Source organism: Globicephala melas, chromosome 1 (genome assembly GCF_963455315.2).
Source record: "Globicephala melas chromosome 1, mGloMel1.2, whole genome shotgun sequence".
Taxonomy (NCBI): Eukaryota; Metazoa; Chordata; class Mammalia; order Artiodactyla; family Delphinidae; genus Globicephala; species Globicephala melas.
In genome coordinates, this window is record NC_083314.1 from 169484367 (window position 1) to 169508215 (window position 23849).

Genomic DNA, 23849 nt, shown 5'->3' on the forward strand with positions numbered 1-23849 from the left:
ATGGTGTCCTATTTTATCTCCCCCAAGATGAGTTCTGTAACATCAAAGACCATTACCCTGATCACTACAAGATATGTACGAATGCTTTTTGTTGTTGTTGTTTTGTTTGTTTGCTTGTGTTAGGTGTCTGGGCTTGCTGTTGTGGACAATATTACAATATAATCTTGCAGAGGAAGTAACGGAAAATAATGAAAATGACTGTTCATTCAGCAACAGCCACTGTGTTTCTTTATCACTCCTAGAATGAGGAAGTGCTTGCTTCTGTCGACACAGCTTTTGTCAGGTTCTCTTGCACCTCCTGGGGTGCAAGAGAGAAGCAGCATTTGAGAGACATAGATTCTGCATCTGGATACCTGGTCCCACCTCTGATCCAAACTAGTTGCATGATCTTGCGCAACTCCAATCCCCTCTCTGGGTCTCAGTTTCCTCTTCCATAAAATGGTAAGAGTAAAGAAGGGGATAGTGTCGAGGGTCTCCAAAGTTCCTTCCAACTCTTACCTGCAGCAGTTCTCACTGATATGTAGGTACCAGCTGTGCCACGGGGGAGTCATTAGACTTCCCACACCTGACAGCCTCACTGCATGTTTGCGCAGGCACAGCCTCTACCAACTGTAGAGGAATTTGGTGACCTCCCTGCCAGACAAAGTTCACACAAGGCACTCTTTGGGCCTGAGGCTCTCGAATTTCTCACGCTGTTGCTCTAAAAATATTCCTTCGTGGTAGCCTGTGCATGGGTCTTGCTTTTCCAACTAGATGTTAAGCTCTTTGAATTGCCTCAAAATTCCCAAAGCAAGTTCAAAAAATATTTATTAGACAGGCAAAATGGTCACACCTGTTCTTCCTCTTTCAGCGCCCACTTTCCTCCCACCTCTCCCCTTACAATGCTTCTTCCCATCGTCCTTCTGCCCCGTCATTTCTGCCAGGGCTGTTACAATGCCCGTCCATCTGGTATTCCTGCCTCCTGACTTGTTCTTCCATACTACAGCTCAAAAAGTCCCCCACAGCTGCCAACGGCAAAATGGACCAGTCCCAGTTCTCTGCACACACCGGGCCTTCCACACCCCCTCGATTTCACCGGCAGTGAATTCCAAAGTTTTCAATCATCGGTCACACCCCCATCCTCCTTGCACCTTTCTCCCTTTGAGAGCCAGTGGTAGTAGGGACCGCCCACCGGGAGGGGAAGACGCTCGGTAGCCAAGCAGCCTGGGTTGACCCACCCCTTTTCCTTCCGAGCCAATCATTAGTTAGGGTGGGCGGGGCCACGCGCCCCGCACTTGCGCGTTCAGTGGCGGCGGTGCGGCTCCAAGACTGCTGTGCCAAATCCCGAGATGAAGTTGCGGGTGGTGGGCGCGAAGCTGTTGCTGCTGCTGGTGCTCGGCGCGGTGCGGGCTCCGCGCTGCACCCACCCTCCGCGCTGCACCGACCCTCCGCGTCGCTACACCGCAGACTGGCCGAGTTTGGACTCCCGGCCGCTGCCGGCCTGGTTCGACGAGGCCAAATTTGGAGTGTTTGTGCACTGGGGCGTGTTTTCGGTGCCGGCCTGGGGAAGTGAGTGGTTCTGGTGGCATTGGAAGGGCGAAAAGCTGCCACAGTACGAGAGTTTCATGAAGGAGAACTACCCGCCCAATTTCACCTATGGCGACTTCGGGCCAAGATTCACTGCGCGCTTCTTCCACCCGGACAGCTGGGCCAACCTGTTCGAGGCCGCCGGGGCGAAGTGAGTGCCGCTGCGCGGGGCGGGCGGGGCTCCCCTTCCCCGGCTAGGGCTGACCCGAGCGCCGGGAGGGGGCTTAGGCAGGTGAAAACCGAGCGGGGGAAGGCTAGGCGACTTGCCGGGTCACACAGGTGTCCGTCTGACTTAAGATACCGGGGGTACTGTGTTTTGCCTCCTGAAGGATGCAGCATTGAATATGGCACGCCTGATCCTAAGAAGGTGCGTCTAGTTGAGGATTAGAAGGAAATAAAGGTTTCCGGTTGGTGATGGACTGCAAAGCCCACAGTGTCTGCACCTGAATATTGAGAAGACTGAGCTAAGTGATACCTAATGTCCCTTCCGGGTCAACAAGGCAATCAGGATTCCAGGATTTTAAGCCGGTGGTATGGAGTCTGATCCTAGTCCAGCTGCGAACTTGAACAAGGCATTTTACCTCCCTGCCGCCTCCTTCCATGGTTGTAGACAGGGATTGTGTTCCTCCTTTCAGCTTTAATATGTCCCGAAGGGAAGGGAGTTCTGGCGTGCAGTGTATTTGGGCAACAATACAGATTCTCTTTCAGCTGCTCTTCTCAATGCCTTACACATAGAGAGTGCTCAAGAAATGTCAGAATCGTTTTGAGAACTGTTGCAACTTACTTGTGAATGGTTCAGAGAACTGAAAGTGCAGAGCACTGGGGCTGGGAAGAGAGAGGCAAGGACTCACAAGGTTGTTGAAGGCTGGGGCTAGTCCTGAAGGAATCATCCTTGAAGACAGGATGTTGCAGGTATTAAGTCAAGGAATGATGACTCTGAGGCTGCTGGGCAGGAAGTGGGTTGGAGGAGAGTAAGAATGAAGGCAGGTAGGTTTCCCGCCTCCTGGCTTAGGGCAGTCTTCCACCCTTACTTTGTCTCCTCACCTGTCTTCCAGGTTTTAGTTTCTCTTGGACTTTAAGTTCTCTTGTACTAAATAGAAATTACAACTGACATTTAGTGTTTGCAATTAAGTGTATGGGAATATAAGCCTTGAACAAACAAAGGAGGAGTTCATTGTCTTCCAGAAGCCTTAGAAATCCATAATTTTCAAATGAAGAAGTTAAAATCTGGGAGACATCCTTTGTCCAGGACAAGATGCCCTTGCTATGGACAAGATGACTGGCCCAGACAGAAGAAGGGAACTAATGTCCTAGACTCCAAATCCCGTGACTCTAAGGTGAAGGTTCTTTCCACCACACCAGAGGTCTGCAACCATGGCCAGAGGGATTGGTCCTCTGCCCATTTTGGTGAGTTTCTTGAGCTGAGAAGGATTTTTACATTTTAAGGGGTTGTTTTTAAAAAGTAGAAGAAGAGGGGCTTCCCTGGTGGCACAGTGGTTAAGAATCTGCCTGCCAATGCAGGGGACATGGGTTCGAGCCCTGGTCCGGGAAGATCCCACATGCCACAGAGCAACTAAGCTGTGCGCCACAACTACTGAGCCTGTGCTTTAGAGCCTGCGAGCCACAACTACTGAGTCCGCGTGCTACAACTACTGAAGCCTGCGCGTAGAGCCCATGCTCCGCAACAAGAGAAACCACCGCAATGAGAAGCCCGCGCACCACAATGAAGAGTAGCCCCCGCTCACCGCAACTAGAGAAAGCCCGCGTGCAGCAATGAAGACCCAACACAGCCAAAAATAAATTAATTAAAAAAAAAAAGTAGAAGAAGAGTATGCCACAGAGAGGACTGTGATCCACAGAGTCTGAAATACTGTCTAGACCTTAAAGTCTTGAGCACTCCACATCGGCCAGTGATTAAATTGTCACATGTGAGCACCAGCCGTTTTTCTGCCATAAAAGTAAATGAAATGGTGAGTGATTTGCTTGTTATTTCAACACTTGCCTTTTCTCCCCTCTGTGAATGAGAGGCAATTCATATGGGCTTGGTAAAACAAACAGCTTAATTTTTTTTTTTTTTTTGCAGTACGCGGGCCTCTCACTGTTGTGGCCTCTCCCATTGCAGAGCACAGGCTCCAGACGCGCAGGCTCAGTGGCCATAGCTCACGGGCCTAGCCGCTCTGCGGCATGTGGGATCTTCCCGGACCAGGGCACGAACCCGTGTCCCTTGCATCGGCAGGCGGACTCTCAACCACTGCGCCACCAGGGAAGCCCAGGGACTGCCTTTTAAAGTTCTTTTAATATTGGAAAATGCCCCTGGCAACCTAGAACCCCAAGAGTTCAACACCAAAAGCATCAAAGTGGTCTACTTGCCCCCAGACACAACATCTCTAATTCAACCTCTAGATCTTTGGGGGTCATAAGGACCTTTAAGGCTCATTACACATGGTACTCTATGAAAAGGATTGTCAATGCTGTGGAAGAGAACCCCAATATAGATAACATCATGAAAGTCTGGAAGGATTACAGCACTGAAGATACCATTGTTGTTATAGAAAAAGCTGTGAAAGCCGTCAAGCCCCAAACAATAAATTCCTGCTGGAGAAAACTGTGTCCAGATATTTTGCATGACCTCATGGGATTTATAACAGAGCCAGTCAAGGAAATCACGAAAGAGATGTGGATACGGCAAAAAAGATGGGGAGGGGGGAGGGCTTCCCTGGTGGCGCAGTGGTTAAGAATCCGCCTGCCAAAGCAGGGGACACGGGATCGAGCCCTGGTCTGGGAAGATCCCACATGCCGTGGAGCAACTAAGGCCACGCGCCACAACTACTGAAGCCCTCACACCTGGAGCCCGTGCTCTACAACAAGAGAAACCACCGCGATGAGAAGGCTGCGTGCCGCAACAAAGAGTAGCACCCGCTCACCGCAACTAAAGAAAGCCTGTGCGCAGCAACAAAGACCGGATGCAGCCAAAAAAAAAAAAAAAAAAAAAAAAAGATGCAGGGTGAAGGGTTTCAAGATGTGGATCTTGGAGAAATTCAGGAGCTAATAAACATCACACCTGAGGAATTAACAGAGGACAGCTTGATGGAGATGAGTGCTTCTGAGCAAGTGCAGAGGAAGGAGATGTAGAAGAAGCAGTGCCATAAGACAGATTGACGTTAGACAATCTGGCAGAAGGATTCTGATTACTCAAGACAGCTTTTGACTTCTTTTACTACATGGACCCTTCTATGATATGAGCACTGAAACTAGAGCAAACAGTGAGGACTTCCCTGGTGGTCCCGTGGTTACCCCTCCAATGCAGGGAGCACAGGTTTGATCCCTGGTCTGAGAACTAAGATCCCACGTGTCAAGCAGTGCCGCCAAAAAATAAAAACAAACAAACAAAAAAAGCAAATAGTGGAAGAAGGATTGGTATCGTGTAGAAGTTATTTTTAGAGAAATGTAGAAACAGAAAAGGCAGACAGAAATTGCAATGTATTTCCATAACATTACACTGAATTCCTGCCTCTCCTGCCTCCCCGTCCACCTCCTCTGCCTCTGCCACCCTGAGACAGCAAGACCCACCCCTCCTCTTCCTCTTCAACCTACTCACCATGAAGACCTTTATGATGATCCACTTCCACTTAATGAACGGTGAATAATCATTATGCCATACAGTTAATAAATGTATCTGCTGTGTGAGCGTGTGTCTTCATGTGAAAACCTAAGAACTGGATGGCAAGAACTGTATGAAACGTTTTTGTGTCATCATCATCGTCATCATTGCCTGAGTATGCATCACGTAGAACATCATATGCAAGATTGGTATGGAAGTGAGTAGCCAATCCTTACATAAGCATGTGGTAAGTGACACAATAAAAAATTACCAATGTATCAGTTTTCTTACTGTTTTAAAACTTTGCTTTCAAAGAATTACATTACCATACAGTATGCCCTCCCCTCTACCCTCTCATAATTGGATAAACTGTGTATCAGCCTATCATCACAGGCAAGTGTGTTTTTTTTTAATGTAACAATGTTTCCAATACTGTGTTATGAATAGGATTATAATACCATAGGCCATAGAAATTTTATAATGATTCATTCATTAGTGTATCGGCTAGGCTATCATGAAGCAATCATATTGATTACACTAGGCTACTGAAAAGCAGCCATATTGCTGCTTCTTTATTATCAATGCACAAATTGTTATACCTACAAATAAATATGAATTTCTTTTTCACATTAGCTTTTCACTTTTTATATCTACTTTTAGTAATAATTATAACATCTGCAGTGTTTTGTATCATGTAAGATAATATTGATGTAGGTACTGACAGGTGGTTCCTCTTGTAAACAGACAATGTAAACTTATAGTATCAATAAATACAGTACTATAAATGTATTTTATGATTTTCTTAAAAACATTTTCTTTTCTGTAGCTTACATTATTGTATTAATACAGTACATAATACATATAACCTACAAAATGGGTGGGGTTTTTTGTTTGTTTGTTTGTTTTCGTCCACACTGCATGGCATGCAGGATCTTAGTTCTCCGACCAGGGATCGAACCTGTGCCCCCTGCATTGGAAGCGCAGAGTCTTAACCACCGGACTGCCAGGGAAGTCCCCCAGAACGGGCATTAATCAATCATTTATGTTATTGCTAAGGCTTCCAGTCAAGAGTAGGCTATTAGTAGTTAAGTTTTCGGGGAGTCAAAAGTTATACATGGATTTTCTTCTGCACAGGGGGTTGGCACCCCTCACCCCCACGTTGTTCAAGGTTCAACCATACATTTCCTGTAGTCAAGTTCTCCCAACCATTTTGAAAGCCCCAGGCGTACCGGGTAAGTTCGTGCCGGTGGCCCACTGCCCACTTCCTTTGTTCATATGGCTCCAATGTCCACAGGTACGTAGTCCTGACAACAAAGCATCATGAAGGCTTCACCAACTGGCCAAGTCCTGTGTCTTGGAACTGGAACTCTGCGGATCTGGGGCCCCATCGTGATTTGGTTGGTGAGTTGGGAACAGCCATCCGAAATAGGTGTGTGTCCACAGATGATTACTCCATCATCACTTTTGATCTCGCCATCCAATGTGCCGTGCCTTCTCTACTCTTGTGTGTTTTCTAAGTTTGCATTTAACCAGTACCTTGAAGGGCTTCTGGCCTTAGCAGTGTTTGATGCTTGGCAGTTTTCATGTGACCAAAGGTGACACCATCAGAGAAGTTCACAGCCCTGTCTGCTTAGGTGAAGGATACCCAGCGTAGACCCCAATGCTTCATTTGCATTCTGCAAAGGATTTTTTCTGGAAAGGCTACCAACCCCAGGCCTTTTCCAGTATCTGATGGGGACCACGGTTGGGCCTCTCATCTTTCTGTCCTCCTTAGCTGTCAACACAGAGCTTTGCAGGCATTCAGGAAAGGTTTAGATGAATAGTAGATCAAGAGAAAACTGAAAAGGGCAAAAAGTGAGATAAGGAGCCACCCTGTTGATTCTAATTAATGTTTTCTAATATTTGCCACTTAATAAAAAGTAACTTCCCAAGATCAAAATGCTGGGAAATGGCAGAGGTGGGATTTGAACCCAGGTATTTTGGTTTTGGATCCTATATTTCTGGGTATGTTTGCCTCTAAGGAGGAAAAGTGGTATTTGTGTCATGCCCAACCTCAGCTCTGTTGTGATTTGGCAAACTTGATGTCCTATTTAAGGGGTAGACCAGCTGCCTGTTTGTATAAGTAAAGTTTGACTGGAACACAGTTGTGCCCATTCATTTATGCATTGTCTCTGGCTGCTTTCAAGCTACAATTGCAGAGTTGGGATAGAGATCGCAAGGCCTGCAAAGCCTCAAATATTATCTGGTCCATTGAGAGCATTTGCTGACTTATGTCACCGGTTAAATATTCAGTTTCCCACTGCTGTGCTCTGCTAATAGTCCTGCTGTAAGACTCTGAGGTGTTGATTAGATCTGGACTCTAAGATCCTTGATTTTTACCTTCTTTATTTAGTCCCTGAATCACGTGATGAAATACTTAACTTCAATTGTTTCTGTCTTATCTGTGCCATTGCAATATTACATTTACTTCTTACTTGTATTATAGCATTTCCAAAACACTCACTATTCTTAACTCAAAACAAGCTTTATTGTATATGAAAATAGGTCACTTTGACCGTATTTCATTTGGGGAACGTTAAGAACTATTTTTTTTTTTTTTTAGAATTTTATTTTTTTATACGGCATGTTCTCATTAGTTATCCATTTTATACATATTAGTGTATATATGTCAATCCCAATCTCCCAATTCATCGCACTACCTACTCGCCACTTTACCCCCTTGGTGTCCATACGTTTGTTCTCTACATCTGTGTGTCTATTTCTGCCCTGCAAACCGGTTCATCTGTACCATTTTTCTAGGTTCCACATAAATGCGTTAATATACGATATCTGTTTTCTCTTTCTGACATACTTCACTCTGTATGACAGTCTCTAGGTCCATCCACGTCTCTGCAAATTACCCAATTTCGTTCCTTTTTATGGCTGAGTAATATTCCACTGTATATATGTACCACATCTTCTTTATCCATTCATCTGTCGATGGGCATTTAGGTTACTTCCATGACCTGGATATTATAAATAGTGCTGCAATGAACATTAGGGTGCATGTGTCTTTTTGAATTATGGTTTTCTCTGGGTATATGCCCAGTGGTGGGATTGCTGGGTCATATGGTAATTCTATTTTTAGTTTTTTTTTTTTTTTTTTTGCGGTACGCGGGCCTCTCGCTGTTGTGGCCTCTCCCGTTGTGGAGCACAGGCTCCGGACATGCAGGCTCAGTGGCCGTGGCTCACGGGCCCAGCCACTCCACGGCTTGTGGGATCTTCCCGGGCCGGGGCACGAACCCTTGTCCCCTGCATCGGCAGGCAGACTCTCAACCACTGCGCCACCAGGGAAGCCCTATTTTTAGTTTTTTAAGGAACCTCCATACTGTTCTCCATAGTGGCTGTATCAATTTACATTCCCACCAAGAGTGCAAGAGAGTTCCCTTTTCTCCACACCCTCTCCAGCATTTGTTGTTTGTAGATTTTCTGATGATGCCCATTCTAACTAGTGTGAGGTGATACCTCATTGTAGTTTTGATTTGAATTTCTCTAATAATTAGTGATGTTGAGCAGCTTTTCATGGGCTTCTTGGCCATCTGTATGTCTTCTTTGGAGAAATGTCTGTGTAGGTCTTCTGCCCATTTTTGGATTGGGTTGTTTGTTTTTTTAATATTGAGCTGCGTGAGCTGTTTATGTATTTTGGAGATTTGTCCTTTGTCCGTTGATTCGTTTGCAAATATTTTCTCCCATTCTGAGGGTTGTCTTTTTGTCTTGTTTGTAGTTTCCTTTGCTTTGCAAAAGCTTTTAAGTTTCATTAGGTCCCATTTGTTTATTTTTGTTTTTATTTCCATTACTCTAGGAGGTGGATCGAAAAAGATCTTGCTGTGATATATGTCAAAGAGTGTTCTTCCTATGTTTTCCTCTAAGAGTTTTATAGTGTCCAGTCTTACATTTAGGTCTCTAATCCATTTTGAGTTCATTTTTGTGTATGGTGTTAGGGAGTGTTCTAATTTCATTCTTTTACATGTAGCTGTCCAGTTTTCCCAGCACCACTTATTGAAGAGACTGTCTTTTCTCCACTGTATATCTTTGCCTCCTTTGTCATAGATTAGTTGACCATAGGTGCGTGGGTTTATCCCTGGGCTTTCTATCCTGTTCCGTTGACCTATATTTCTGTTTTACGTGCCAGTACCATACTGTCTTGATTACTGTAGCTTTGTAGTATAGTCTGAAGTCAGGGAGTCTGCTTCCTCCAGCTCCGTTTTTTTTCCTCAAGACCACTTTGGCTATTTGGGGTCTTTTGTGTCTCCCTACAGATTTTAGGATTTTTTGTTCTAGTCCTGTAAAAAATGCCATTGGGAATTTGATAGGGATTGCATTGAATCTGTAGTTTGCTTTGGGCAGTATAGTCATTTTCACAATATTGATCATTCCAATCCAAGAACATGGTATATCTCTCCATCTGTTGGTATCATCTTTAATTTCTTTCAACAGTGTCTTACAGTTTTCTGCATACAGGTCTTTTGTCTCCCTAGGTAGGTTTATTCCTAGGTATTTTATTCTTTTTGTTGCAGTGGTAAATGGGAGTGTTTCCTTAATTTCTCTTTCAGATTTTTCATCATTAGTGATAAGAATGCAAGAGATTTCTGTGGATTAATTTTGTATACTACAACTTTACCAAGTTCATTGATTAGCTCTGGTAGTTTTCTGGTGGCATCTTTAGGATTCTCTGTGTATAGTATAATGTCATCTGCAAACAGTGACAGTTTTACTTCTTTTCCAATTTGTATTCGTTTTTTTCTTTTTTTTTTTTTTGCCGTACGCGGGCCTCTCACTGTTGTGGCCTCTCCTGTTGCGGAGCACAGGCTCCGGACGCGCAGGCCCAGTGGCCATGGCTCACGGGCCTAGCTGCTCCACGGCATGTGGGATCTTCCCGGACCGGGGCATGAACCCATGTCCCCTGCATCAGCAGGTGGACTCTCAACCACTGCGCCACCAGGGAAGCCCTGTATTCCTTATACTTCTTTTTCTTCTCTGATTGTCGTGGCTAGGACTTCCAAAACTATGTTGAATAAGAGTGGCGAAAATGGGCATCCGTGTCTTGTTCCTGATCTTAGAGGAAATGCTTTCAGTTTTTCACCGTTGAGAATGATGTTTGCTGTGGGTTTGTTGTATATGGCCTTTATTATGTTGCGGTAGGTTCCCTTTATGCCCACATTCTGGAGAGTTTTTTATCATAAATGGGTGTTGAATTTTGTCAAAAGCTTTTTCTGCATCTGTTGAGATGATCATATGGTTTTTATTCTTCAGTTTGTTAATATGGTGTATCACACTGATTGATTTGCGTATATTGAAGAATGCTTGCATCCTTGGGATAAATCCCACTTGATCATGGTGTATGATCCTTTTAATGTGTTGTTGGATTCTCTTTGCTAGTATTTTGTTGAGGATTTTTGCCTCTATATTCATCAGTGATATTGGTCTGTAATTTTCTTTTTCTTTTAGTATCTTTGTCTGCTTTTGGTATCAGGGTGATGGTGGCCTCATAGAATGAGTTTGGGAGTGTTCCTTCCTCTGCAATTTTTTGGAACAGGTTGAGAAGGATGGGTGTTAGCTCTTCTCTAAATGTTTGATAGAATTCACCTATGAAGCCATCTGGTCCTGGACTTTTGTTTGTTGGAAGATTTTTTTTTTTTTTTTTTTTTTTGCGATACGTGGGCCTCTCACTGTTGTGGCCTCTCCCGTTGCGGAGCACAGGCTCCGGACGCGCAGGCTCAGCAGCCATGGCTCACGGGCCCAGCCACTCTGCGGCATGTGGGATCTTCCCGGACCGGGGCACGAACTCGTGTTCCCTGCATCGGCAGGCAGACTCTCAACCACCGTGCCACCAGGGAAGCCCTGTTGGAAGATTTTTAATCACAGTTTCAATTTCATTACTTGTGATTGGTCTGTTCATATTTTCTATTTCTTCCTGGTTCAGTCTTGGAAGGTTATACCTTTCTAAGAATTTGTCCATTTCTTCCAGGTTGTCCATTTTATTGGCATAGAGTTGCTTGTAGTAGTCTCTTAGGATGCTTTGTATTTCTGCAATGTCTGTTGTAACTTCTTTTTCATTTCTAATTTTATTGATTTGAGTCCTCTCCCTCTTTTTCTTGATGAGTCTGACTTATGGTTTATTTTCTCAAAGAACCAGCTTTTAGTTTTATTGATCTTTGCTATTGTTTTCTTTGTTTCTATTTCATTTATTTCTGCTCTGATCTTTATGATTTCTTTCCTTCTACTAACCTTGGGTTTTGTTTGTTCTTCTTTCTCTAATTCCTTTAGGTGTAAGTGTAGATTGTTTATTTGAGATTTTTCTTGTCTCTTGAGGTAGGCTTGTATTGCTATAAACTTCCCTCTTAGAACTGCTTTTACTGCATCCCATAGGTTTTGGATCATCATGTTTTCATTGTCATTTGTCTCTAGGTATTTTTTGATTTCCTCTTTGATTTCTTCAGTGATCTCTTGGTTATTTAGTAACGTATTGTTTAGCCTCCAGGTGTTTGTGTTTTTTACATATTTTTCCCTGTAATTTATTTCTAATCTCATAGCATTCTGGTCAGAAAAGATGATATGATTTCAATTTTCTTAAATTTACTGAGGCTTGATTTGTGACCCAAGATGTGATCTATCCTGGAGAATGTTCCATGCGCACTTGAGAAGGAAGTGTAATCTGCTGTTTTTGGATGGAATGTCCTATAAATATCAATTAAATCTATCTGGTCTATTGTGTCATTTAAAGCTTGTGTTTCCTTATTAATTTTCTGTTTGGATGATCTGTCCATTGATGTAAGTGAGGTATTAAAGTCCCCCACTATTATTGTATTACTGCCGATTTCCTCTTTTATAGCTGTTAGCAGTTGCCTTATGTATTGAGGTGCTCCTATGTTGGGTGCATATATAGTTATAATTGCTATATCTTCTTCTTGGATTGATCCCTTGATCATTATGTAGTGTCCTTCCTTGTCTCTTGTAACATTCTTAAAGTCTATTTTATCTTATATGAGTATTGCTACTCTGGCTTTCTTTTGATTTCCATTTGCATGGAATATCTTTTTCCATCCCCTCACTTTCAGTCTGTATGTGTCCCTAGGTCTGAAGTGGGTCTCTTGTAGACAGTATATATATGGGTCTTGTTTTTGTATCCATTCAGCAAGCCTGTGTCTTTTGGTTGGAGCATTTAATCCATTCACGTTTAAGGTAATTATCAGTATGTATGTACCTATGACCATTTTATTAATTGTTTTGGGTTTATTTTTGTAGGTCCTTTTCTTCTCTCATGTTTCCCACTTAGAGAAGTTCCTTTAGCATTTGTTGTAGAGCTGGTTTGGTGGTGCTGAATTCTCTCAGCTTTTGCTTGTCTGTAAAGCTTTTGATTTCTCCATAGAGTCTGAATGAGATCCTTGCTGGGTAGAGTAATCTTGGTTGTAGATTCTTCCCTTTCATCACTTTAAATGTATCATGCCACTCCCTTCTGGCTTGTAGAGTTTCTGCTGAGAAATCAGCTGTTAACCTTCTGGGAGTTCCCTTGTATGTTGTTTGTCGTTTTTCCCTTATTGCTTTCAATAATTTTTCTTTGTCTTTAATTTTTGTCAGTTTGATTACTATGTGTCTCTACGTGTTTCTCCTTGGGTTTATCCTGCCTGGGACTCTGTGCTTCCTGTACTTGGGTGGGTATTTCCTTTCCCATGTTAGGGAAGTTTTCAACTGTAATCTCTTGAAATATTTTCTCAGGTCCTTTCTCTCTCTCTTCTCCTTCTGGGACCCCTATAATGTGAACGTTGTTGAATTTAATGTTGTCTCAGAGGTCTCTTAGGCTGTCTTCATTTCTTTTCATCCTCTTTTCTTTATTCTGTTCCGCGGCATTGAATTCCACCACTCTGTCTTCCAGGTCACTTATCCATTCTTCTGCCTCAGTTATTCTGCTATTGATTCCTTCTAGTGTATTTTTCATTTCAGTTATTGTATTGTTCATCTCTGTTTGTTTGTTCTTTAATTCTTCTAGGTCTTTATTAAACATTTCTTCCATCTTCTTGATCTTTGCCTCCATTCCTTTTCCGAGGTCCTGGATCATTTCACTGTCATTATTCTGAATTCTTTTTCTGGAAGGTTTCCTATCTCCACTTCATTTAGTTGTTTTTCTGGGGTTTTATCCTGTTCCTTCATCTGGTACCTAGCCCTCTGCCTTTTCATCTTGTCTGTCTCTGTGAATGTGGTTTTTGTTCCACAGGCTGCAGGATTGTAGTTCTTCTTGCTTCTGCTCACGTTAAGAACTATTAATAAATCTTATATGAAACAATAAACCTATATTAATTAATTCAGCTACACAGAAAATGTTACTAATGATTATTTAAGTGATAAGATTTTAGTTATTCTTTATACTTGTCTCTATTTTCTAGTATCTCTTCCATATGTGTTCTTACAATTGACAGAAAACATTTTTTAATAGGACTACATGTTATTGAGATAATTGACTTAAAAGACAAAAGATGGTTTAAATGACATTTGGTGTTAAGATATTTATGTATGAAAATAATTTGTTATGTGTATTATCAAAAGCATAGTAAGCCCAATCATTTTGCTTAAGTGAATGATGAGATAATTTAAGGAAATGGTTGTGGATCCTGGCCCTCTGCATGCCCTGTGGATAAGTTTCACTGAGATGTAAAAATGCTGCAACTGATTTTTCTTAAAATAAATTATTTTTTCTTTGCTTAATGACAGTTGCTGTCCTGTTTTTCTGTTTAAGGAACATACGCTATGGACTCTATCACTCACTGTTAGAATGGTTCCATCCTCTCTACCTACGTGATAAGAAAAATGGCTTCAAAACACAGCATTTTGTCCGTGCAAAAACAATGCCAGAGCTATATGACCTTGTTAGCAGGTACAAAACAGAAATTTTTTTGGCCTTATGACCTTCAGCAATGACACCTGAGCTTCTTATAGGATACTGTTAAGTTGAGGGGAAGGGGAAAGGGGGTAGGACATCAAAATAGTAAAAGTAGTGGTTGTGTTAAGACAAAATATATTTTTTCTTCCTACTTTTCAGAACTTTCATAATATGGTCATATTGCCTCTATAAATTGAAACAAACAAAACTGAGGATGGTAGTAAGTCAAAACTTCAGTTCCCTCCTTACATGCTATTTTCTTTGTCTGGACCTTGAAGAAGGGCAACATGGTCTAACGGACCCTGAAGAGGATTTGGCATCTGGCTCTAGTTACTTACAGGCCTTAAACAGGTCACCCTTCTGAGCCTCAGATTCTTACTCTGTGAAGTGGGGATAATAATGCCTTCTGTGTAGGGCTCAGCATAGTATGTGAAAAGTATTTGTCACTATGCCTGGTACAGAATAATGGTGTTGTTATTGCCATTATTCTTAAAATGATGACGTTCACTTTGGCATTTGTCCCTAGTCTTCACCACGTTTTATTCTGAGTTTGCCCTTCTTGCTTCTGGGGCCTCCTAGAGGATGGTGGACCTTTAAAGATTAAGAGGCAGCCATCTCTGCCTGGACTCCCATTGTAGACCAGAAGACAAAAAAAACTCCTTGCATCCAGATGACTTCTCTAAGGAAATAGTACAGTTGTAAGAGATCAGCATAGGCTTTAAGTCAGAAATCTAGTTCTTTTTTCTTACTGACTGTATAGCCTTGAAAAAACGACTTCATCTTTCTAGAACTCAGTTTCTTTATCTGTTTATACATCACAGGGTTGTCGTGAGAATGAATGAGGTAATGAGTATAAAGTGCCTAGTACAGTTTCTCGTACACAGTGGAACACAGACCAGCAGTGCTCCTCTCACCTCTCAGACAGGCAGTCATTTTCCCGGAACCAAGCTGCTATCCTAAGTAGTTACGGAGTACAGCACACGATTAGGCATCAGGCAGACTTGCATGTGGGTTCCAGCTCCTGTTACTTACCAGCTTTGTCACCTAAAGCAAAGTACCCCACTGAGCATTAGGTTCTAGCTTTCTAAAGTGGGAATAATGATGCTTACCTTATAGTTATAAATACACACACACACTCACACCTCATAGGGCTCAGAGTAATAATATGTGAGAGATGCAACTGTGGCTCAAGTGAATTCAATAGATTTTTATAGTCAAAGTTTTGGGTAGTTGTCCCCAGAAATGCATTTGGCGGAACAGTTCAAGCTCTAATACATCTTAAAAGCAGAGACATTAATCCTATAGTTCTGGAGCACCACTCTTTTCACTGGAATTAGTTGCCGGAAGGAAACCAAATTGTATACACACTGATTGCAACTCTACTTTTTAAGTTAAGACATTAAAGAGAAAAAGATTAGGAAGAAATACACGAAAGTGCTGTGTATTAAACAGTGGTTGTGTTGGCTAAGGGGTTTGTGTGTGTGTCTGTGTTGTCATTTTTGTCTCTTTAGTTTTCCACCTTGTCTGCATTGCGGTAGTCTTTTGGTACTTTCCAAATAGGAGAAAATTAATTTTTAAATATTTGTTGCAAAGATAGATCCGTAAGACTTTACTATGAATGAATTCAGATCATAAACATTGTTCTCATTGCTTGTCTCTCAGGTACAAACCTGACTTGATTTGGTCTGATGGAGAGTGGGAATGTCCTGATACTTATTGGAACTCTACGAATTTTCTTGCTTGGCTCTACAATGATAGCCCAGTTAAGGTACATGATTATATGACTTATCTCTTATTTTTCCGTTATGATAAAAGAAAATGTGAGGAACCAAGATCCGGAGTAATAACAATAATGACCACAGCAACAATAGTAAATAGTAATATCAACGTGGGTGTGGTAGGGATCGGGGAACTTAGAGGATGTTAAAGGTTTCTCCATTCATTCTTTTTTGGCCCCTCACTTGGAGTATAATCTTTCTTCTTCTCCTTTAATTCTTCATTTTTACAAGATAGTTTTAAATCTTCTTAAATTTAAGTAGGCTAGAAATAGTATGTAGAAGTCCCAGACCACCATAGAGAAAATAAACTATTAAGTACACAGACATTATAAATGAGAAAACCACCCCCAAAATTAATATATAAAACATGTAAAATTAAACGATAAGAATAAAATGTGAATATCTATGACTTCACCTACTCTTATGTTGATTATGCAGTTTAACTCTTAAGGGGAAATTTCATTTCCCTTATATTCCAAATTCTTTTTTTTTTAATTAATTAACTTATTTTATTTTTTTGGCTGTGTTGGGTCTTCATTGCCAGCCCCAGCTTTCTCTAATTGAGGCAAGCAGGGGCTACTCTTGGTTGCGGTGCACGGGCTTCTCATTGCGGTGGCTTCTCTTGTTGTGGAGCAAGGGCTCTAGGCGTGTGGGCTTCAGTAGTTGTGGCACACGGGCTCAGTAGCTGTGGGTCACGGGCTCAGTAGTTGTGGCTCACGGGCTCTAGAACACAGGCTCTGTAGTTGTGGCGCACGGCCTTAGTTGCTGTGGATGGCATGTGGAATTTTCCTGGGCCAGGGCTCGAACCTGTGTCCCCTGCATTGGCAGGCGGATTCTTAACCACTGTGCCACCAGGGGAGTCCCTCCAAATTCCTGAGGGAACTTTGCCTAGCTTGTCCTCTCCCCCATAATCAACACTATTACGCTGCACGATAGCTACCCATTTAAAGTCTGTATTTCAATACACTTACAAAGCAGCAGACATCTTAATCTTCACTATAGCAAATTTCAAAAATTTTACATATTCTAGATTTGTTGTGGATTTTAAAGAAAAATCTAAGTGTAAGACCAGTTTGAACTGAGCTTTCTTGGTAGATTCATAAACCTCTAAGGATCTCATTGGGTAAATATTACTAAATTCAGAAAATGGAGAGAAAGAAAAAAGGAAAGATCCTATGTGACAAATTGAAGCAAATTCAGATTGGTTTTCTGGGACTTGCAAGATGTGTGGGGACCTCTAGTGGCACAATATTGTGCTTCTTCCCCGATGGTCCTCAGGCTGGGGTGGCTCCGTTGTGGATCCTTGGGTGGGACACCACAGACCCTGTTCTACCCACTCTTGTTCTGAATGCTTTCTCACGCATTGGGAAAGAGGGTGGTTTTGGAGATACACTCATGTTAGGAAAGTACTTTTAGGAGAAATAGTCCCTTCTCCTTATTCTCCATTCTCTCTAGTTCCCACGTGGCTCACTCCTGAGCTCTCCGCAGGTCTTCCCTGGGAGGTCACCTTCCCCGTCACCCTATCTAAAATTGCAGCATGCCCCTGTCACACTGTATGTCTTTCTTTGCTTTATCTTTCTCTTACCACTAAGATATTGATATTGGCCTAACATATTTCAGATATCATTTGCCTCTTTACTATCTGTCTCCCTCACTGAAGTGTCAGCTTTGTGAGGGCAAGCGTTTGGGTCTGTTCACTGCTGTGTCCCCAACCCCACGAACAGTACTTGGCCCAGTTAGGCGCATAGTAAGTATTGGTGCAATGTAAACTAAATCTGCCTCCTGGCAATTTATATTCTCTCCTGGAAGAAGCCAGAAACACTCCTGGATCGGTGTTCCCTGTTTATGTTCATCCCTAACTCTGCTGTGATGTCACATTATAATTTTTCACATATCTGTCTCCTCAGCTAGTCTCTGCTGGATTTCTGAGGGCAAGAACTGTGTTTTTTTTACCCTAGATAACCCAGTATGAGCCTCATAGTAGTATTTTTTTAAAAACACTTATTTATTTATTTATTTGGCTGCATCAGGTCTTGGTTGTGGTGCACGGGCTCAGTAGTTGTGGCACGTGGGCTCTCTAGTTGTGGCGTGCGAGCTCTAGGGCACACGGGCTTAGTTGACCCACAGCACGTGGGATCTTAGTTCCCCGACCAGGGATCGAACCTGCATCCCCTCCATTGGAAGGTGGCTTGTTAATCACTGGATGGCCAGGGAAGTCCCTTATAGTAGTAGTAAACATTTACATTAGGTTATTCCATGTAAGGATTTCTCAAAGTTCAGCAAAACCTTGAGGGAAGGGAAATGAATGTTTGATTTTTTCTTACCTAAGTAAAGAAAGTCAGGGTTGTATAGTGGAAAGTATCCTGGGCTGGGTTTAAATACCTGATTCACAGGCCCAGCTTTCTGAAACTCTGCCTGGGGTTGTGACCTCGGGCAAGTCTCCTCTCCATTTCTCCTCTGATAGAATAAGTGGTTTACTAGATTATTTAAACAGGCCATTCCAGCTCTGACATTACACATTGCTAGGCCAGGGTTTCTCAGCCTCGGTACTATTGACATTCCGGGCTGGATATTTCTTTGTTGTGAGGGGACTGTCCTGTATGTTGTTAAGATGTTTAGAAGCATCCCTGGTCTCCACCCACTAGGTGGCAGTAGCACCCCCCCACCCCCGCCCCAGTTGTGACAACCAAAACAACTGTCTCTGGATTTTGCTAAAAGTCTTGTCCAGGGCAAAATGGCCCCCAGTTAAGAAACACTGCTCTTGGGCTTCCCTGGTGGCACAGTGGTTAAGAATCTGCCTGCCAATGCAGGGGACACAGTTTGATCCCTGGCCCGGGCAGATCTCACATGCCGCAGAGCAACTAAGCCCGCGCGCCACAACTATTGAGCCTGTGCTCTAGAGCCCGTGAGCTACAACTACTGAGCCTGCGTGCCACAGCTACTGAATCCCGCACACCTAGAGCCTGCACACCACAGTGAAGAGTAACCCCCGCTCTCCGCGACTAGAGAAAGCCCGCGCACAGCAATGAAGATCCAACACAGCCAAAAGTAAAATAAAATTAAAAAAAAAAGAAACACTGCTCTCGACTAAGTCTGCTTCTTGCTTCCAAGTAAGCACCTAATACATCAAACTGTGTTACGTAAGGAACCTAAGTGATTTTACCCCCGATGACCCCGGTACTCCTTCCTCCTTTAGGATGTTGTCGTAGTAAATGACCGATGGGGTCAGAACTGTTCCTGTCGCCATGGAGGATACTACAACTGTCAAGATAAATTCAAGCCAGAGACCTTGCCAGATCACAAGTGGGAGATGTGCACCTCAATAGACAAGCTGTCCTGGGGCTATCGTCGCAACATGGCAATGGCTGACATCGCAAGTGAATCTCAAATCATTTCGGTAAGAGTACCTGTGAGGTAGTGATTTGTTGACTACCTTCTGACTAAGAGTGGTGGAAGCACTGTGGATGGAAGTGCAGGCTGATAGATCCCTTTAGGGTTATTGAACACACTCATAAAACCTGTCCTAAGGAACTAGGTATAATTAAGAAGAGTTCTGTACAGAGATGTTCTTCCCAGGATTATTTTCAGTTTGACATTTGGGTTGTTTCAATTTCTTGCAACCATAAAGGAGTAATTACATAGATTTAGGGATTTTCCTTAACTATTAAAATGTTTCTGAATGTAACATGGATTAATGCTTAGAGGGTTGGTGTAGTATCACAACTATATAGAATTAACTGCATAGGAAAAGCACCAAAAGGAAACATCAAAAGTTAATGGTGTGGGGCTTCCCTGGTGGCGCAGTGGTTGAGAGTCCACCTGCCGATGCAGGGGACACGGGTTCGTGCCCCGGTCCGGGAAGATCCCACATGCCGCGGAGCAGCTGGGCCCGTGAGCCACGGCCGCTGAGCCTGCGCGTTCGGAGCCAGTGCTCCACAACGGGAGAGGCCACAACAGTGAGAGGCCCACGTACCACCAAAAAAAAAAAAAAATTAATGGTGTGGTGTCTTTGGGGTACTGTAACAAAACCTCCTTTTTAAAGTATTCTGTATGTAGCCTTAATTTTTCTGGGCTGCCTTGAAGTGCTACCATTTGAGGTCACACTAAACACACACGCATCTCCCTCCAAAAATCTTAAAGAATATATCTCTTTACAGCATGTTTTCCTGAAGGGGCAACATACACACTTATATAGCCCTCCACATACAAAGTGTCCTGAAATTCATCAGATCTTTTCTACCTCCCCAGAGTCTCCACAGCACCTGCTCTAAATCTGTCCTCTCTGATCCCTGTTTTCTCTCTGGATGGCTCCATGGGATTCCTTCATGGCCAAGTGCTTTGTTTTCAGTTCCCTGCTCACAGTCTGTGCTTCTGACACACGACCCTTCCTGCTGCACACGGCACCACAGCAGGTGCCGGTTCACAGGGAAGTGCCTGTGATACTCCCTGGAATTCGAGTTAATATATTTCTCCACCTTGTGGCAGGATTTTAAAATTTTCTCACATAAGCCTATCCTGCTTTTATAATGACAAAAATATATAGTATTTTCCAAAGGGTAAAGGCTATTCACAAAACAGAGGGAGAATGTAGCCTAGATTCTTTTTCTTCCCTTCATCTGTGTGTTATAAGCATTTCTCCAGTCTTGACATTCAGAGCTGGGATTTCCTTGTTTCTTTTCTCTCCAGGAACTGATTCAGACAGTAAGTTTGGGAGGCAACTATCTTCTCAACGTTGGACCAACTAAAGATGGACTGATTGTTCCCATCTTCCAAGAAAGGCTTCTTGCTGTTGGGAAGTGGCTGAGCATCAATGGGGAGGCTATCTATGCCTCCAAACCATGGAGGGTACAATTGGAAAAAAACACGACCTCTGTGTGGTGAGTCTAGTCTTCTGTTACGTGCAGGAATGGGATGTGGCCCCACCCTGAGCTGGCATCTCCTTGGGTCCACAGTGGTACAAGCCAGGCTGGGAGTCATCTTGAGGAAATGTAAAAGCGGTCCTTTTGCTATTAAATTTGTGCCCAGGTTTATGTTTTAGGCCCCAGGGTATCTTTGACTAGTAAGGGAGGCCGAAGGCTTGGTGAAAAAAGAAAGAGCTACAAAGTGTCAGTCAATTTGCTTGACAATGTTACCCCACCTCCTAAAAATACTAATAGCTGATATTTGCACGACATTCACAATATGCAGGCTTCGCTCTAAATTCTTTCCCCTAATTTCATCCCCTCAACCATCCCACCAAGTTGATCCTATCATTATCAGGTTACAAGTGAGAAAGCAGACTCAGGGCAGGAATATCACTTGCCTAGAATTACAGAGCTGCTAAGTGGAGAAGTCATGATTCATGCTTGGATTGTGGATCTAGTTATTTGATCTTGCGCTTCAGTGTTTTTCAATGGCAAGATGGGGTGATGATACGTAACTTCCTAGAGTGTGAGGGTTAAATGAGATAACATATGTAAAGTATCATCAGAGTGCCAGGCACAAACTAACTGCTCAGTGAAAGACCTCTGTAAATGTTATACCAGAGAGCAGGGGTCTCTGGGTCAGGGGAAACACGTTCATCCTTCTGTTCTGGATGAGTTTCTATGTACTGATTTTCACCCTCTTCTTTAAGCATGGTGAAATCTCAGAACAACAAGCTTGTCTTGGGAATTCCCTGGCGGCCCAGTGGTTAGGACTCTGCGCTTTCACTGCCATGGGCCAGGGTTCGATCCCCGGTCGGGGAACTAAGATCCCGCAAGCTGTGTTGGGTGGCCAAAAATTAAAAAATAAAAAAAAAATTTTAAATTAAAAACAAAAACCCAGATTTGTCTTCGTTGCACACCTTGCCCTTGTTATATCCTTGACTTTTCATATGGATTTGGAGTCAAAGAATGATTTGAATGATGAGGCAAATGGCTTCAGTGTGAGGTAACTAGTATAAGAGTTACAAATTTTTTAAAGAAAACTTAGAACCCTGTAGAGAGAGAAAATGGAAGATATCACCAGAAAGAATCTTCCAGGGCTGCTTTCTTCCCACAGACCTTAATTGGTATCGAGTTATTAGTGCTTCCTTGTAGCAGTGACAGACTGAAGGTCTTGGAATTGGTGGATAATTGAAAGGGGAACATATAAGGTCATGTGGCAGGGTAATAAGCCAGGTATCTTTGACAGTGATGTTTCTTTTTTCCCAGGTATACCTCAAAAGGATCAGCTGTTTATGCCATTTTCCTACACTGGCCAGAAGATGGAATCTTAAGCCTTAAATCCCCCATAACTACTTCGACTACAGAGGTAAAGAGCCTCAGTCAGTCTTGTCAGAGATGTAACTTTTTGTAAAGGAATTGGCAAGTCTTCTCTAATTCTTCCTTCCTTCCCCAGGTTTCTCCCATATTTATTCCCCTTTTGGACTGTCTTCCCTGCCATGGCCCAGCATAGTTGTTTCTCACCATGTTCAGGCCACATTTTGTGCCCATCAGTGCATTAATGTTTTTTCCATTCCCTTTTGCTTTCTGCAGGTAACAATGCTGGGAATCGAAAAGTATCTGAAGTGGTCCCCAAATCCAGGTAAAGGTCTCCTCGTGTACCTGCCCCAGTTACCACCCTCTGCTCTTCCGACTGAGTTTGCTTGGACTGTAAAGCTGACAGGAGTGGAGTGATCATTGGAGTTCAACAAGAAAGGGACACTGCCTACACTTTGATTTTCCTCTTATAATACCATCACTGTAACAAACTACTCTTGTCTACTCACTCATCTCTTTTCCAACGCATTTTAATAAAAGGAAAGAATTACGTTACGCTGATGTCTCACAGGATCAAAGATCTGAGATCGATTGCTAGCATCTCTCTCTCTGATCAGCAGAAGGGATTGAGCAGTTAAGCTCATCCTAACTTTGGGAATTATCTACGATGGAAACTTCACTCCATTCTGTGTTTCATAACCTGCTTGTTTACTCAAATGACTTCAGATCAAGAATAAGCCAAGTCATCCCGTTGCCTATGGGAGGAGCTGAAAAGGATTTGGCAAAATCCACCACATGCTATTTATTTAGCATCAAATGTGACCAGTTACTCCCACCTACCCCCAGGAGCAGGAGATCCTGGAGGGGAAGGAAAGTGCTTCCTAGGCTGCTAATAATCAGCTTTTTAGAAGTTTCCAAAGCAAACTAAGAGCTCTGAAATTCAGTCTGTTTACAGTGATACTATGAAGAAAATGAATGTGATTCTGCCCTGCTTTCTTTAATAACAATCAAATAAATAAATTTGTACATCAAATTATTTTCTACCAAAAAGCATGTTGTAGCTTTCTTCTTCCAGTTTCTATATGGATTGCTTATATCCTTATGTTTTATAAAAAAATAGAAGGGGGATAACTTGCCAAGTCTCTTTAATGCAGCGCAAAGAAAGTAATTCCTTTGGTTCTTCTACTCCTCACTTCTAGTACCATTCTTTTGAGGTGACTCAAAAAAAACCTCAGCAAAAATGGGCAAAGGACTTGAATAGACATTTTTCCAAAGAAGATATACAAATGGCCAATAAGACATGAAAGATATTCAAAATTACTAAGCACTAGGGCAATGCAAATTAAAACCACAGTGAGATGCCACTTCATAATCATTAGGATGGCTATTATCAAAAAACAAAAGCCAGAAAATCACAAGTGTTGGCAAAAATATGGAGAAATTGGAACTGTTGTGCGTTACTGGTGGGAGTGTAAAATGATGCAACTGGTTGCAGAAAACGGTATAGCAGTTTCTGAAAAAATTAAACACAAAACTACCACATGGTCCAGCAATTCCACTTTTTGGATATATATCCAAAAGCACTGAAAACAGAATCTCAAAGAGATTATTTGTAGACCCATGTTCATAGCAGCATTATTCACAATAGCTAAAACATGGAAGTGTATATATATGTAGCTGATTCTTGAACAATATGGGTTTGAACTGTGCAAGTCCATTTATATGCAAATTTTTAAAATAAATACTACAGTACTAACCCAATCAAAAAT

The 23849-nt window shown here is 42.6% G+C and overlaps 1 protein-coding gene across 1 annotated transcript; it reads left to right on the forward strand.

Annotated features, from left to right (window-relative positions):
- Positions 1–1285: 1285 nt before the first annotated feature.
- FUCA1 (alpha-L-fucosidase 1) lies at positions 1286–23115 on the forward strand. The gene is made up of 8 exons (XM_030874940.2): positions 1286–1717; positions 6462–6596; positions 13938–14075; positions 15744–15849; positions 19056–19256; positions 20546–20736; positions 22033–22132; positions 22357–23115. The coding sequence occupies exons 1-8, from the start codon at positions 1329–1331 to the stop codon at positions 22495–22497; spliced, it is 1401 nt and encodes a 466-aa protein (XP_030730800.1). The 5' UTR covers positions 1286–1328; the 3' UTR covers positions 22498–23115.
- The last annotated feature ends 734 nt before the right edge of the window (positions 23116–23849 follow it).

Excerpts from the sequence above, each read along its gene's own strand:
- FUCA1 (XM_030874940.2), top strand. The coding sequence starts at position 1,329 with ATGAAGTTGCGGGTGGTGGGCGCGAAGCTGTTGCTGCTGCTGGTGCTC. Across the intron at positions 14,076-15,743 it reads CTATATGACCTTGTTAGCAG|GTACAAACCTGACTTGATTT; the intron begins GTACAAAACAGA and ends CTTGTCTCTCAG. Across the intron at positions 22,133-22,356 it reads TAACTACTTCGACTACAGAG|GTAACAATGCTGGGAATCGA; the intron begins GTAAAGAGCCTC and ends TGCTTTCTGCAG.